This window comes from Pteronotus mesoamericanus, unplaced genomic scaffold (genome assembly GCF_021234165.1).
Source record: "Pteronotus mesoamericanus isolate MK-2021 breed Mesoamerican mustached bat unplaced genomic scaffold, CSHL_Meso_final contig_27, whole genome shotgun sequence".
Classification (NCBI taxonomy): Eukaryota; Metazoa; Chordata; class Mammalia; order Chiroptera; family Mormoopidae; genus Pteronotus; species Pteronotus mesoamericanus.
In genome coordinates, this window is record NW_026555115.1 from 13,373,786 (window position 1) to 13,390,534 (window position 16,749).

At 37.0% G+C, this 16,749-nt stretch overlaps 1 protein-coding gene across 2 annotated transcripts in view; it reads right to left on the reverse strand.

The window, feature by feature from the left end:
* The window catches only part of CNTNAP5 (contactin associated protein family member 5), a 1,056,232-nt gene that overhangs the window by 550,803 nt on the left and 488,680 nt on the right, over nt 1–16,749 (reverse strand). For both annotated transcript variants that reach the window (XM_054575031.1, XM_054575030.1), the window contains exon 4: nt 11,625–11,772. In XM_054575031.1, coding sequence (XP_054431006.1) covers nt 11,625–11,772 — 148 coding nt within the window. The remainder of the gene's footprint in view (nt 1–11,624; nt 11,773–16,749) is intronic.

A 16,749-nucleotide genomic window follows, 5' to 3' on the forward strand; every position in this document is an offset into this window, starting at 1 on the left:
CTTTTCTCTAGTGTTTGCAAACGGCTTTTTGAGGTTCCTTGTAATGAGGCCATATGGGCCTTAGTTAGCCAAAGATGCAGTCTATAACTTGGTGGCCTCCACCATGTATGATAAATGGCCACAGATGATGAGAACAAACACAAAGAAGGCAGGTGAAGCTGAGATGACAAAGAGACTTTTCAGGGTAAAGAATATGACCAGGACTTAAGCTCAGAAGCTGATGAATTTTGGATGGCATTACGTGGCACTATTTAACCAAAATAGGAGCAAAGTGTTTCTTTGTTTGTTTGTTTACCTTTCCTACATAGGGGGAAACCTGAGGTGTAACATAATGGCTGTATCTTTTTAAATGAGATTGGAAAGCCTGAAAGATTATTAAATCTTATCAGAATTTATAATGCTTTAAAAATTAATTAGCTTTTCATTATTGAAGGAAGTCAAACAGAAGTCCCCAGGCAGAAGTCCATATAGCCTAAAGTCTCTAGATGGACTATTTAAGGTGTCAGAACCCTTCTGGACCTTGTGTGTAGCAAAATTTACCTCTTTCCTTTGACGTACAGGTAGAATGGGGTCCTGAATAAGGAAGAAAAAAAAACAGGGAGAAGTTCGATGACCAACTTAAATATTAGATGACAGTAGATGTGTATCTATCTATCTATCAATATATCTATCATCTATCTAATTTTCCTCTCTTTCTCTCATTCTCATTCTCCCTCTCCATATATATCCTACAGGACCTGTTCTTTATGCATAAGACTTTTTTTCCCCTGCTAAAGGCAGGCAGAAGCCATTGAAAAATTTTCATTAGGAAGTGGCTCAACTCTGTATTTAATGATGATCATGCTGACTGCAGCAGAGATTATGGACTAAAAGAAAAGGCTGAAAGTGGTTGCTGAGTTAAAACACCCAGGTGATAAAAGATATAACTGAATTATGCTGGTGGCTGTGAAGATGAAAAGAAATGGATGTATATTTGTGATGATTTTTTGAAGTAGTAATGATAGTACTTGCTAGTGGATTTACTGTGCAAAGTAAGGGAAAGGAAAAATAATTGAGAAAGATTACCATGTCAGGTTTGGGCAACTGGTAGTATTTATAAGATGAGGAAGACCACAAGAAGAAGAAAATGAGCATGGTTGGAGGGCACAAATTGGTTAAGAGTTCCCTTAGGGATAAGTCAAATTGGAGCTATTTATGACATAATCAAATTGAGATATTAAGGAGACAAATGAAAATGTAGTTTTAGAGCTTAGAAGAAATATTTGCTTCAGGATACAAATTACTTATCTAAAAGTCACTTTGCCATTATAAATTTAATTTGTTTCCTTTTCTACAGTATATACAAATAGCAATCCATATCCTAAAAGATTAATTTTGTAGTGTGTGTTGCACAATCTTGTGTATACAAAATGTCATTAGAGAAGGAGATAGTGATCATGTTGGTGGCGGCACTTCTAATGGCGATTGCTAATTTAATGACAGGGAAGTTGCCACCAATAGGAGAGAAACTTGCTCTCTCTCTCCAAGATAAGAGATGCCATATATCGCAACTCAGGATGATTCTCCTCATTTCCTCATCATTTTTCTTTTGTTGCCTCTACAAGTGATGAAATATTTTACACAATTCTATATTGGCATCTTTGTGTGCATCTTTATATCACCAACTCAGAGATACAACAGAACCATGTCTTTATTCACTTGTTTCACCAGAATGAACATGTTTGGCCAAAGACTGGTTAATTGATTAGAGGGAGAAATAACAGATGAGAAATTTCAAAAACCAGATACTCCAGTACACAATAGAGTTGGCACAGGAGGAAAATGATAATGAAGGATATATTCTATTATTCTTACGAGAATATAATGTAGCAAGCTTGGCTGCCAGATATCTGTACATGGGCAATGTGTCATAGTGAAAATGAATCTGACATACAGACAGAGGAGGGTATAACTTGGTCAGAATGATTATCTTTAAAGGAGTAAAAATAATGTTCTTAGTTTAGCATAGAATTATTCACTTCACGGAATTATTTAGCAGTAGTAATCATAATAGGAGAGGGCACTGTATCTTTGTAGAATGCATTAGGAGAACACATTTCATTTTACTTTTGGGCATAAAGAAGGAACCTGGAGGTGGCAGAAAACTGATATTTCAGAGCCTATAACAAAGAAAGTGAAAGCAACAGCTGATGCAGATCTGAATCCCAGAGGGGTCCTTGCCCGATGGGGGATATGGTTCATGTTCCTCCAAAAGAAACATGTAGTGACAATACAGGGGTTTCCTCTATGGATATGCAATTACATTAGCATAGCTCTCACTAAGCACAGAGTATTTGCTAGATGCTTTGCTCTATGCTTTATACATTATAACTAAAAAATGACATAGCAGTCTTTACAGTGATTACCACTGTCATCTGGAGATGAGGAGAGAGCGATCAAAGAAGACAAGAGTGTTTGCTAGAAGATTCATCTTTTTAGGAGCAGACTATTTGTCCCATTGTTCATATCTGAACCCACAAAAAGGAGTCTTTCTCTCTGAACTTCACTGTGGCCAGTGCAAAAAGAAGGCCCTAGTGAAATGAAAGCAGCAGGAACCCAAAAACAGGATGAGTCATCCTAGCATTTATAAAAGAAAATGAAGGCCTTCCAAGAAATACAATTTAAAAATGTAAATATTTAGGAAAAATGGAGCTATGTTGGGAAACGCCCAGCCTGGTTTCAGAATCTGTAACCCTGTCAACAGGCTGAAGGGCTCCAAGGCTGGAAATAATCAGGAGGCCTTGGAGAAACAGGCTCCTGAGGAGACTTGGCCTGTCCATCCCTGACATGGGCATAGCCCCTGCCTCTCTGCTTTGCCATGAATGGTCAATTAGCCAATGATGGGTAAGTGACCTCACGCTGAGGTTAACGACCTAAGACAGGCATTGGCCTGATTTAGGCAGCAGACAAGAAATTGTAGAAGGCAGAGAAGGGTCAAAAAGACCTCCTCACTCCTCGGCTTGGCTTGGACATGGTCGGAGTCTTCATTGCAGCCAAGAAGCAGTCTCCTTATCTCTTGGTGGTTCCCTCGCCTCACCTGGGTCAGGCTTGAAGCAATGCAGCAGTCAGCTGTAAATCAGGTCTGGCAGTTGCCAGGGAAATCAGGCCTATAAGTAATTTCTTTAAACTGTGCTTTGTTCTTTCCTCAGATCTCTGGTCAGCTCATGCTGTGAAGGACATTCACATTATTTACACCCCTTACCCTTTATCATTAAGGTGCTTGCCCTTATCTTCATTTGTTTTTGTTTAAACTGGTTTACTCTGGGACTGATGTAAATCAGCAAATTCCTGTCACTTGTTTTCTTAAAAGTATATATTCTCTGCTAAACTTAACATGCTAGTGTAACGAGTGTATGTATGCATTTCTGTGGCCTAGCCCACTGGTAAGTTTTTCAATAAAAGCCTTGAAACAAAGGGAGGGGGTGAGGGGGGCAGGGGGGGGGTGGGAGTGTTCCCCACTGGAGGGATGTACCATGGCCTTACCCAGTGAGAGGGAAGTGTCCCTGTGGGCTCTCCTGGCAAACAGAGAAGTGTTTGCAATGTTTTGTGTTTTTTCCCCCTCATCCGTGAGAACCCCAGTACAGGCTCTACAGGTTTCAGAGCCCTGCTCCCACCTCAGCTGGTCCCCGCCAGTTTCCCTCAGGTTTCAGGGAGCGCTGTGCTCTCTGCGGTGCTCCCCCGTGGTGGCGTGCCTCCTATAGCCGCTGCTCAGTGCGATAGACACACTTTACTTATGGAGGTTTAATTACAGAATATACCAGAACAGGCTTAGGAGGCTCTAAGCACCTTCAATTTAGGAACTGTGATCACTGTTAATTCCAACTATTTGATGAGAAATAGTGTGAGGTATTAAAGAAACCCATGTATAAATAAGATTCTAATGAGCTCATAATTTTATTACCTATAAAATGTTTATATATATACACGATAAAGGAGGCCCCCATTAGAAAACAGTACTGTACATTTTAAAAATACAATAAAAAGTTCAAAAAATGAGTAATGCTGGCTAGCCTATGAGTTTAAATGATTAAATATATAGTAAATCTTGGTGGAATGTCCAGCAATTTTCAGACACTGATCTTGGCCCCAGGAGCAGAGAGGCAGAAGAAGATCCTCATCTTATAGAACAGATTGGGAGTAGGCAGGAACCCTGGCTAATTTTAATTTAACAAGGAAAGACATAGAATTGAAGCATAAAATCTAAAAGCGTGTCACATGACTAGATGTGGGAATCAGAAAGGCTTTGAAAGTAGGTGATATTTGCTCTGGGTAGTCAATGGCAACCAGAAGGCATCCTGATGAATGAGAATAAGGGTATTTCAGAAAAAAACCAAAAAAACCAAAAAACAAACCAAAAAAAAAAAAAAAAAACAGAAGCAATTATGAACACAAGGAGTCAGGAGAGAACCATGCAATCTGTACACTTGGTAGAAGTTGAATATGGGGGATACAGAAGATGAAAGGGAGTGGCATTCAAGTCCATGAAGAGTGTAAACTCTATTCAGGGCGTTGAAGAGTTGTGATGTGCATTAAATGGTGCTCATTTCAGTGACTGCTGGCAGGAGGGAGGCCATCAGAGTAGCTCCTGGAGTGCTAGATGAGGGAAGCTAAGGGACAAATATGGCAAGTAGCATGAGTGCTAAAGCTGAGGGGAAGTAGAATGCACAGGGTCCAGAGATGGGTGCTTGCACAAGAAATCTACAAGAACTTCCCTCACCCAGTGGCTCAGTTGGCTGGGACATCACCCCATGCACTGGAAGGTTGCAGATTCGATCTTGGTTGGGGCTGATACAGGAGATAATGGATCAATGTTTCTCTTTCATCAATGTTTCTATCTCTCTCTTTCTGTTTCTCTCTCTCACTCTGTCTCTCTCTCTCTCTCTCTCAAATCAATGAACATGCTCTTGAGTGAGAATTAAAAAAGAAAAAGAAATCTACAGTCACAAAATTGTTAAGTCAGATTTGAAGAAAGAAGAAGAACAAACACAGCAAAACAAAACAGAAGGCTTCACTTGGGGTGGAATCTGTAATGTTGACAGACAACTGAAAGAAAGTAAACTCCTCAGTTTACAACCTGTTTTGAGTTTTTCTGTGAGGAGAAGCTGTTTAAACTGAAAAGTGTAGACTTTATCTTCAAGGAGCTGGAGCTTAAGGGAAGAACTATCTCCTACTATAACTGCCTGTGCTCTTGCAGGATACATAAATTCTATTTTAAGTTATAGGAAAGGTGAAGACAGCATGGGGGGAATGCAGGCACAAAGAGAGGCACGTATATTTATTTCATACTTTCTCTTTCCTTATTTCCTGTGCACTAAGCATAACAAGACTTGCAGCTCCCCTTGCTTCTCTCTGTGGCAACTCCCTCCTGCTACATGGACTCCATGCTGTGGGCCTTGACTACTGGATTTCTGAGACCCAGGAGAGGCCAGGTGGTGATGTCCTGACTCTGACTCCAGCAGTGACACTTTACTCTCCCCTCTTTGCCTCCTTGGCAGATTTTTATCAAGCACACATAATCCCTTATTGCACATTTTTATTGACATGCCTGTTATCTCAACTTTGAATATCATCAGTATCAATCATTCAACAATACTTACTGAAAATATACTGTGTACTCAACTCTGTGTTGGGTAGAGCATGGGGATATCGGACAGGGACAGTCTCTGAAGCTTAGAGTTAGGGAAAAGACAGTTGTCAAAAATAATAACATAATTAATTAGGAAAATGCAATAATACAAAATACTTTAACAAAAAAATGCACATCTTGCAGGAGAAAGTGGTGGCAGGTAATTGGAGACAAATGTATCTAAACAATAAAATAAATAAATTTAAAAAATGCAGAACTTATGAAAGTCGAGGAAAAGGGTTTTATTATTTATATCCTTAAAGGTTTACATGATACTTCACACACCTTAAGTGCTAAATAAATGTTGTCAACTAAGTGACTGAATGCATGAATGAATGAGTATGCAGCAATTTCCAAAACAGTAAAGATTTAAGACTTAAGAAATTATAGAACTATAAGATTTCTACCAGTCTTTAGCAACATACTCCAATGTAATTCTGAGAAAAAAAAGATTTATAAGCCCAAGGGGGGAAATAAATTAGTTCTTTAGAATGGGTGTATTAACAGCAAGTAATTTCTGATTGACCTGGCTGTCCATATTGGGACAATAAGGCTGAACTGATAGTTATTGAATAGTTAACTATTTCACAAACACCTCTCTGTGTCTATGGAGGTGCTGGCACTTAATAGGCAAGGTGCCTGCACTCACGGAGAGTACATTCTGGTACAGGGACTTGAGAGGGAAAGCCGCACAAGTAAACAAATGATATTCTGGTGTGTGGGTGGGGATAAGAAGTAATAAAAGAATTATGACTATGGGTTAATACTGGATGCACAGAAAGAAGTCAGGTGACTTTAGAGGGGCAATAAGATTGGACTTCTCTGAAGAGGTAGCATTATAATTGAGAATCACATAGACCAGAAGAACTAAACATGTAAATTCCAAGAAAAAATGTTCTGTACCTAAGGAAAAGACAGTACAAAAGCCCTGAGGTATAAAAAGCCTGGTATGCTTAAGAAATAACAAGAAAGCCTTTAAGGATGGAGAGAAGTAGAAGGAAGTTAAATAGGTAAGCAGAGGACATTCGATAAGAAATATTACTTGCCAATAAGGACTTGCAATTTTAAGTAAAGCAGACAGGGGGAATGATGTGATTTTATTTTATTTTTTTATTTATAAAGATCACTTTGTCGATTGCAGGAAAAAAAATGGGTTTGAGGAAGTTGTGACATGGATCAGGGGCTTTGGGTAGGAGTGTGTTTAAATTCCTTTCCTAAGGAATGATACTGATAGAGGCTTCTATTCAGGAAGGAGGAAGGCAGGAGAAGTACATGGATTTAGAATATGTTTTGGAGGAAAGGACTGGTAGAACAACTATGAACAGTAGATAAACTGCACAGGAATAGAAGTTATGGGAAAGAAAGAATCAAGACTGTGTCCTGGGTTTTTGCTTTACCAGGTGGATAAACAGTGGTGCCAGTTACTGAGATGGGCGCAATGTGAACAAGCAGGATGTTGATAGGATGGTATTCAAGAGTTCTGCTTTTGCTATATTAAACTTTAGATATTTATTAGACTTTCAAGTGGACATAGGAAGCATAATGCATGTATAATTCCAGAGGTCAGGCCAGTAGACACAGAAATAGAGGATATCAACATATTGATGACATTTACATTTTAGAAACATTGTAAATTCAACTGGACATAGGGGTAAAAGTAGATGGAGAGAAGTCCTGAAGTCCTAAGACTGAGCTCTGTGAACGAGTAAAATTACCGAGAGAGAGAGAGGGGGAAGCTGGGTATTTAAAAAGTAGAAATAGCTAATTGAACCAAATACAACTGAGAGCTTGAATCAAGTAAAAATAGTGAAGTGACCATTGGACTGGCTACATGGAGGACACTGGTGATCTTGACTGAAGTAGTTTCTATAGAGCACTCTTCATTTGTGAGGAAGAAATAGAATGAGTACCATATACATGGGCAGGCTGGAAACTCTTGGGCAGCTACAACCCACAGGTAGAATTTCTTCTTCTTCGAGGAAACCTCAGTTTTGACCCTAAAACCCTTTTACTAACTAAATCAACCTCACCTAGAATATGGAGCATAATATCCTTTAGTTAAGGTCAAATTATTATAGATGTTAATCACACTGAGGTAACACCTGGGCACCTAGATTTATGTTCGGTTGAATAACGGGACTATTGCTTAGCCAAGTTGACACATTAACTGACCACAACATATCTAGATACTGTTTGGTATGAGTTGCTGTGTAAAAAAAAGAAGGAGAGCAGATGGAAAATGTAACAAAGATAAAGTTTGGAGAAAAGCTATTCTGTGAAGATGAGGTTAGAGAAGGAGGAGAAATAGCTGCTTTAATAGGGCCATAGGGCTTTTGTTCTTCCTGTTTTGTCTGATAGTTTATATAGCAAAAGTTTATGTTTATAGGAAAAACCTGGTCAAATGGGGTGGGGGATAAGATGAAGTTGGAGGGGAGCTTTGGATTCAGAGGACATGCTGAGGTGTGGGTTTTGGATACAAACAGGGAGATGTTCCACTTTTTTTCTAAAGGGAAAAAACATCAAAGCACAGGACTGGTGATCAAATCTTATAAAAAGCCAGTTTGAGGATCATCACAGAGAAAAAACATTCTCTGTCAAACAGCTCCTGAATGCAGTTAATTTCCCAATATTAGGACTATTTACCTGAAGGTAATTTATCCCCTTAGAAGGTGAACTTTCTAGATGTGGAGCCTATCTGGAGAAGGAATCCACATAGGACTGAGCTCTTTAAAGTCAGAAGCACTTAACTTGGTCAAGAATCAGGCTTCAGCAGATCTATGAATCTCCTCATATTGTTAAACAAATTGTATGTCACTGTAGTCATTTTTTGAAAGAGAGGATCCCTTGCTGCCACCAGATTCTCAAAGAGATCCATCACCAGGAAAAAAAATAAAAATTAAACATACTTCTCAAAGGTCTTGTTCAAGCTTGTAGCCTTTTATTAAATTTGATGCTATTGGTCTTTCTTGCAGCAAGAACAATACCATCAAAACAAAGACACCTAACTGGACGGAGAGAAAACAAAAAAAATGAGGGCATTTTAATGCCTAATGGGATTATTATACCAAAATAGATGGCTGAAATAATACTATAAACAACACTTTCAATTCAGCATGAAAACTTCAAGTTTTACTTAAAAATTAACCTCCTAGTAGTAACAACTGTCATCGCAATGACAGTTGTTACTACTAGGAGGTTAATTAATATATCTATATCTATCTATATCTATATCTATAGATAGATATAGATAGTTATAGATATATATAATCACGTTTATCATCCATATATCTATCAATGAACACCTAGGTTGCTTCCATGTCTTGGCTATTATAAATAATGCTACAATGAACATAGGGGTACATATGTCTTTTTCTATTAGTGTTTTCATTTTCTTCAGATAAATACTCAAAAGTACAATTACTTGTCTTATAGTAGATCTTTTTTTCAGGTTTTGTTGTTGTTGTTGTTGTTGTTGTTTAGTTTTTTGAGGAACCTCCACACTGTTTTCCACAGCAGCTATGCTAGTCTGCACTCCCACCACAGTGCACAACGGTTTGCTTTTCTCCACATCCTTACCAGCATTGTTGTTTGTAGACTTACTGATGATATCCATTCTGACTGATGAAGGTGGTATCTTATTGTGGTTTTGATTTGTGTTAACTTAATTATTACTGATTTTGAGCGTCTTTTTGTGTGTCTACTGGCTATCTGTGTTCTTTGGGAAAATGTCTTCTCATGTGCTCTGTCCATACTTTTACTGGATTTTTTATTTTTGTTGTTGTTAATAAGTTGAATGAGCTCCTTATATATTTTGGATTTCAAACCCTTATATGATATATAATTTGCAAATGTATTCTCCCATTCAGTAGGTTGTGTTTTTGTCTTGTTGGTGGTCCCCTTAGCTGTGCAGAGTGATTTAGTATAATGAAGTCCCATTTGTTTATTTGGCTTTTGTTTCCCTTGCTTGTGGGGATATATCCAAAAATAAAGTACTTAGACTGATGTCAAATAGTTTACTACCTATGTGATTTTTTAGAAGGTTTATGGTTTGGGGCCTTATATTTACAATGGAATAGTATGTAGCAATAGAAAAGAATGAGATCTTGCCATTTGTGACAGTATGCATGGGCCTAGAGGGTATTATGCTAAGTGAAATATGTCAGATGAAGGGCAAATACCATAATGTTTCACTATTATGTGGAATATAAATAAGCAAGACAAAACAAAACAAGACTCATAGAAACAAGGAGTAAAGGGATGGTTATCAAAGGGATGGGGCAGTGAGTGAAAAAGGTGATGGGGAATATGGACAATTCTGTTGTGATAAGTTTGCATGGTCACAGATGATTACTAAAATTAGTGTGATGATCACATTGTAATGTGTAAAAATAGTAAATCACTATATTATACACCTGAAACTAATATAATGTTGTATAATAAATATAATTTTTAAAAATCAATTAATTTTTAAAACAGAGAAAAGAGGTAATCATACAATATGGATGCCCCAGAGATGCTGGTATAGGAAGACTATGCCCTTGTAGATATTCTGTGCTTTGTGATATAAGGGCTGGAGTGGAAGGCAATCTCTCCTTGGCATAATGGTTTGCCAGTGCATCTGTTGTAAAACACATTATTCTTGAAAGAGGTTGGCCAAGGTAAAGCCAGTCATTTCATATGGGAATCCCCTCTGTGCAGGACTTTATTTTTAGTAAGCACTATGTCTATAGCTTCCCTGGGGAGATTGTTAACACTTAGCTCTCCAGATCTTTATTTCCAGAAAGCATAGTCCAGTTTGAACAAGACAGGCTTAGGAAAATGCATTTTAAGAAGTTCTTCAGATGATTCTGCAGACACTTAGTTGTCTATAGCATGGAAAAGAGTAAAAGCACGTAACCCATTAATCACTTCTATGACCAAACCTAGGAATCTATTGAACTGATTTATACTAAAGTAGTAGTGATCAAATGTGTTTATTCATTAGGAGCCATAGCATATAAGAAGGAAATATCACTGCTAAGGCAAAAGAACAATTTATTTTTATGCAATTTTAGATTTAAATATAAAACTCAAAGGGGGAAGAATTATAAGGTCAATAATTTTGACCTCATTTTAGAGTGGTTACCAGTTCTACCCATGTTTAGAATCTTCTTTATACACAAGATGGGCTCTATCTGTACATTGAGTATAAACAATTCACAGAGGAAAGAATGGCTATCATAATTTCAGGACAGAACCATCTCATGGTTCACACTAGGTTGAAATATTTCTTCTCCTTCTCTTCCGGAAAAGTGAACAGGGTGAAGTTTGTCTTTTTTCTTTCTTTTCTTTTCTTTCCTTTCTCCCTTTCCCTTTCCCTTCTCCCTTTCCCTTTCCCTTCTCCCTCCCTCCCTCCCTCATTCCTTCCTTCCTTCCTTCCTTCCTTCATTCATTCCTTCCTTTTCTTTCCTTTCTCCCTGTCTCTCCTCCCTCCCTCCCTCACTTCTTCCTCCCCTCCTCCCTCCCTCCTTCTTTCTTTCTCTTTCTTTCTTTCTTTCTTTCTTTCTTTCTTTCTTTCTTTCTTTCTTTCTTTCTTTCTTTCTTTCTTTCTTTCTTTCTTTCTTTCTTTCTTTCTTTCTTTCCTTGTTTCTATCATAGCTCTGAGAGAGGGGACAACATTGTAATACTCTCTGATAAGAAATAACTGAGCTTAAATTAGTATTTTACTGTAAGAAAAATAGCAACTCAAACCTCAAAATTTCTTAATTTAATTTTTTAAGCCATTATCATGTTACCTCCAAGCTCCTTCATTCTGAAATGGGAGAGCTTTTTTTCTCTTTCCTGGTTTGAATTTTACATTTTCAAATGTTTATAGGTTATTAAAGTCAAGAAATAATTTTAAAACATTTGAGATTGTTGTTCTAAATGTAAATAAACTGGTATTGTGTGGATAGTCTTGACAGTCCATGTGGATACTTACTATAGGAGCATCCGTACACCTCGACCCTCATGCCAATCTTTCCACTTGGATTCCATTCCAGGGGTACAAAGCGAACAAAACGGGCTCTCACTGCGTGCAGTAACTTGTGGTGCATCACGCTGTCAGCATTTGTGTTCCCAGCAAAGGTCTGCAGAGAAAAGAGGAGGCCCAGGGAGATCTGTGATTTTGAAGTATCTTTCTCACATGCCAGAACTTGAGGAATGTCACTGAAAATCCATGTTACTATACTAAGTGTTTCAGATAAAACACTCAATATCTCATATATTTCAAGTGAAATCTAACTGGGGTGAGAATTCTGCATTATATGTTGTATTTTTTTAAAACATTGTATATTATCCTTTAATACCAGTGTCCCCCCCCCCAGCTTTTTCAATAAGTGAATCCTTGCTAGTCACCAGATGTGACACCTAAAAGCTTTACAAAGTAAGTAATGCAATGAAGTGTTGATATTCTTAATGCTCCTAATCACTATAGTATGAGAAATAAATGACAAGGCTTTTTTGAGGTAATTGTTACCTCTTCCTGAGGCCAGTCACTATGTTAAGCACTTTCCAATATTACCATTTTGCAGGGGAAAACAAAAAACAAAACAACAAAACCTGAAATATAGAAATAAAAAGAGAGAAGAGGGAAATTCTTTAAATTATCCAATTGGTTAATAATTGTTTTGAGACTCAATTCCAAGATTTCATTATTTAAAAGACAATGGATTTTCTAGAGCATCATACTCTTCAAAGATTCCATTGTTAATTGTTATATGAATGGTGACAGAAAGGCCCAGTTTTTAGGTAATTTATTTTTATATTTCCTTGTGAAATTTAAACAAAGGAACACATAGTATGGGAACTAAACTTATGCTTCCTGGCCTTTATTTAGATAAATGATTGCTGGAGTAGAAATTTTTATGCATACTTATTTTTCATTTCCTATTGGGGTAAAATATATATAACATAAAATTTACCATTTTAACAATTTTAAAATACATACTTCAGTGGCATTAATTACATTCACATTGTTCAACAATCTATTGCTATCCATCCAGAGAACTTTTCATCATCCCTATTGCACAAGTCAGCTCCACACGGTGTACTTGGTTTCCTATAAGCCATCATCTCCCTTCATTTCTGATTCAAGTATTCATTGACAAAACCTGTTTGCTTATGTCCTGCAATGCCAACCAATAAGTAGGCCCACTGGTTTCTCAAATGGTCAAAGTCAACACCAAGTAAATGATTTATCTTTTAATGATATCTATTTTAAAGGACCCGAAACTCAACCTTGGCATATCCTTAAAACACTCAAGAATCTAGGGTACCTTGAACAGTCTGACATTTCTGCTGAACACAAAATGCAGACTGTCTGATAACTCTGACATTAAACATTTGATACAATCACTATTAAAATCATGAATTGGTATATGAAGAAGCCAATTCTTACTTTTTAGGTATATCTGCAGCAAGAGCCTCGTGTAAGAGAATGACTTGGTGAAGAGAAATTCCTCACAATTGAATCCCATATTCCATAGATTTTTCAGTTTTGGCCATTTTCTCTTTATCCAGAAAAGAATATATTTATTTGGCAGGCTGGTCCTTCCATATATCCTGCTCCCAGCTTTAGCAACTGGCACAGGTATGAAATTTCTTCAATCCCTTACTCACTTAGAAAAGACTCTTCCTTGTGGAGTTTAGTTCTTTTTAAAATTTACTTATTTACATACATCTTTGATATATGCATTTTGGGGAGGTTGCATGATGACTCGTTTTGTATTGCTTTGGATAGCATTCAGGCATTTAATTTCATTTATTTTCTTTTTTCTTTTTTGTTTTTTTTTTCTTTTTTCCTTTTAATAATCCAATGCGGGAGCCTTTCATTCATTTGGATTCCCACTTAATCCTGTGTGCTACAGTGTATTTCTAGGCATGTAAAGTCCCTGGGTTGGTAGCATCTTTTATTTAACGGAACTTTTTTTTTTAATATTGATTTTGGTGAGAGAAGAAAGGAGACAGTGAGCAATTTGTTTCTCCAGTTAATTATGCATTCATTGGCTGATTCTTGTATGTGCCCTGACCAAGGATTGAACCCACAACATTGGATATTGAGATGATGCTCTAACCAAATGAGCTACCCGACTGGGGCTAAACTTTCAATAGGATCTTATTCACACTGAGGATGATGGGGTGCCCTCTCTGTAGTTTGTAGATTGAGTATATCTTAAAGTGATACTGAAATCCTGGTTCCACATTTCCAGACAAAGGGCTTATTTTATTAGCTTGGAGTCCTTTATAGGATCTCTTAGCTCATGTATTGTGTGCTCCCATGAGGATATCCCTGGATATCCATCAAAGGGAGTTACATCTTGGCATGATTATACAAAACTGAGCAAGCAATTTAATTCTTTGAATCTTGGTGTCTTGCAGTCTTATACTCACAAATTCGCACAGTCCCAAAGTCCCACTATCCCAGGATCTTATCATTTGCAGCTTCATAGTTCCACAGTCTCATGTCCAAGCAGACACAAGGTCTCAAAGTTTTGAGATCTCACCAGGTGTAATGTGTGGTCCCAGGGCCCTCGTGGAGCTAGCTGCCTACAATGAGTTCAGCAGCACTTAAAGGTAAAGGCAAGTAGTGTCTAGAGGAAGCTGCAGCTGAACTCTCATCAAGTTCATCTTTTGACAAGATCAAAGACAATCATCACATAGCAATGTAGAAGGTCGGTAGAGATGAAAAACAAGGAAAGATCTCTTTATTCTCATGATGCTTGAATTCCAAGATCCTATTAAGTGTTTTAAAGCTACCACATACTCAGAGCCAGTTGAATATCTGAAGATAATTTAACAACAATGAGAAATGACAGCTTAGAAATACTGGAGATTGGCAAATGTTAAAAATATGAAACTTTCAACCTATCATTCTATATCCAGAAAAAAATAACTTTTAAATCTTCAAAAATAGTTTTTTATAAACAAAATCTGAGATAATTTATTATCTATAGACCACCATTAAGAAGTGCTCAATAAGCTCTACAAGCTGAAAAAATTGATGCAAGATAGAATCTTCAGTGTACAGAAAGAAAATTATTCAAAGTGGTAAATATGGGGGTAAATATGAAAGACTAGTTTTATTTCTTTTATTAAACATTTTAAGTCAATACACAGTTTAAAAAATAATAATAATGTATTGTGGTGTTTATAACACATGTAGAAGTGAACATATTTCATTAAAACCATGAAGGATGAAACATAGGATAAATAGTACTATACTGTTGCAAGACCCTAACATTATATATGAAAGTATATGATGTCAATTTGAGGTAAACTGCAATATGTCCAGGTAAACTGCAATAATAAAAATTTAAAAAAGGTATAGCCACAAAGGAAATAAAAGAGAAAGAATGGAATGCTAAAACAAACAAACAAAAAAACACAACAAAGAGCAACAGTAGTCCTGATTTAATATAAAATAAGACAGGAGATGATAAAAAATAAAAAAATAAATAAAATTTAAAAAATTCACAATGGTATACTTAAATTATCCAATAGACAATTACATTTAAAAATTGAGTAAAACTCCAGTTAAATGGCAGGAATTATAAGTCTAGATTTTTAAAAAGATCCATCTATGTGTCTTTTATGTGATACTTATTTGTTTAATAACAGAAACATTGATAGGTTGAAAATAAAAGGATAAAAAACATATTACATAAAAACAGTAGACATAATGAACCTGGAATTCCTCCATTAATATCAGTCAAAGTAGACTATATTACAAGATACAAGAAACATTTCAAAATTATGATATTATGAAGGGCCTAATTAGCATGAAAACATAGAAAACTAAATATGTATGCAGCTACATTAAAGATTCAAAATACAAGGAGAAAACAAGTAGAAAAAAAAATCCTCAACCTTAGTTTTTGTTTTTGTTTTTTTAACATCTTTCAGTAATTGGCTGAATACGTGGAAAAAAAATCATCACAGCATAGAGAGTTTAAATAATACTATTAGTGAATTAGCCTAATGGGTGTTCATATAATATGTCACTACACACAACAGATTTCACATTGTGCACATGGAACATCCATAAAAAGAGAGTATCCTATATGATAAAGTAAGTCTTATTGAAACTGCACAGACTATTTCTAACCACAATAAAGTTAAAATTGAAATAAATGGTGAAAAAAGCACCATATCAAAATGTGTAGGACACACTTAAAGCAGCCTTTAGAAGAAAATGTATTGCTTCAAATTTTTTAAAGCAGGAAGAAAGGTATAAAATTGATAATCTACTTTTACACCTCAAACAATTTGAAAAAGTATAAATCAAACTCATAATAATAGCAGATCGGAATACTGCTCAATACTCAGGAAAACAACAACAACAACAAAAATCAAGATGGCAGATGAGTTAAGTGGCAGAGGCTACACTGACCTCCTCCAGGACCAATCTGGAATTACACCTGAATCTAGTATGGGGAAATCACCTGGAACAAGCGACTGAACAACAGTGAGAGAGGAGTCATATAACCTCACACAGAGAGAAGAATCAGCTTTAGCACAATCTAACAGGTAAGGAATGTGGTACAGACTTGAGAAGGTGAGAAGGGCACCCCACCAGCAGTAGCACCAGAAGGATATTGAAATGGTCAGTTGAATCCCTCAGAGAAGAGCATGGTCTAAACCGTCAGCAGAGATTTCCAGCCTACACCACCAGAACCCGAAAAGTACACAGAAAACAACCAGCTACAGAAAGCAGCAGGGTTCCTCTCTGACAGGGAAGGGTGGCAAAAGACAGAAAGTCTTTTAAAGGGAACATTGCATAAATTTTTATTTGCAGCCACTTACCCTGGTCTCCAACAAAGGCGAAGTCAGCGTGGGCTAGAGATGCCAGGGAAGAGGCTGGGGAAGGAGTCTTTGGAGAGAAAACAGAGAGTAGCCAGCAGGATCCTAGTGCTGACTCATCCCCCATATAGCAGCAGCCATCTTACTCAGGTAGAACACTCCTTCCCTGAGCAGCAACAGTGTGGGAGGAAACAATAGTCCCTCCCCTAGAAGGGACTCTGCCTGGGCTAGTGGTGCTAAAGCCTGACAGCTGAATACAGAGTGGC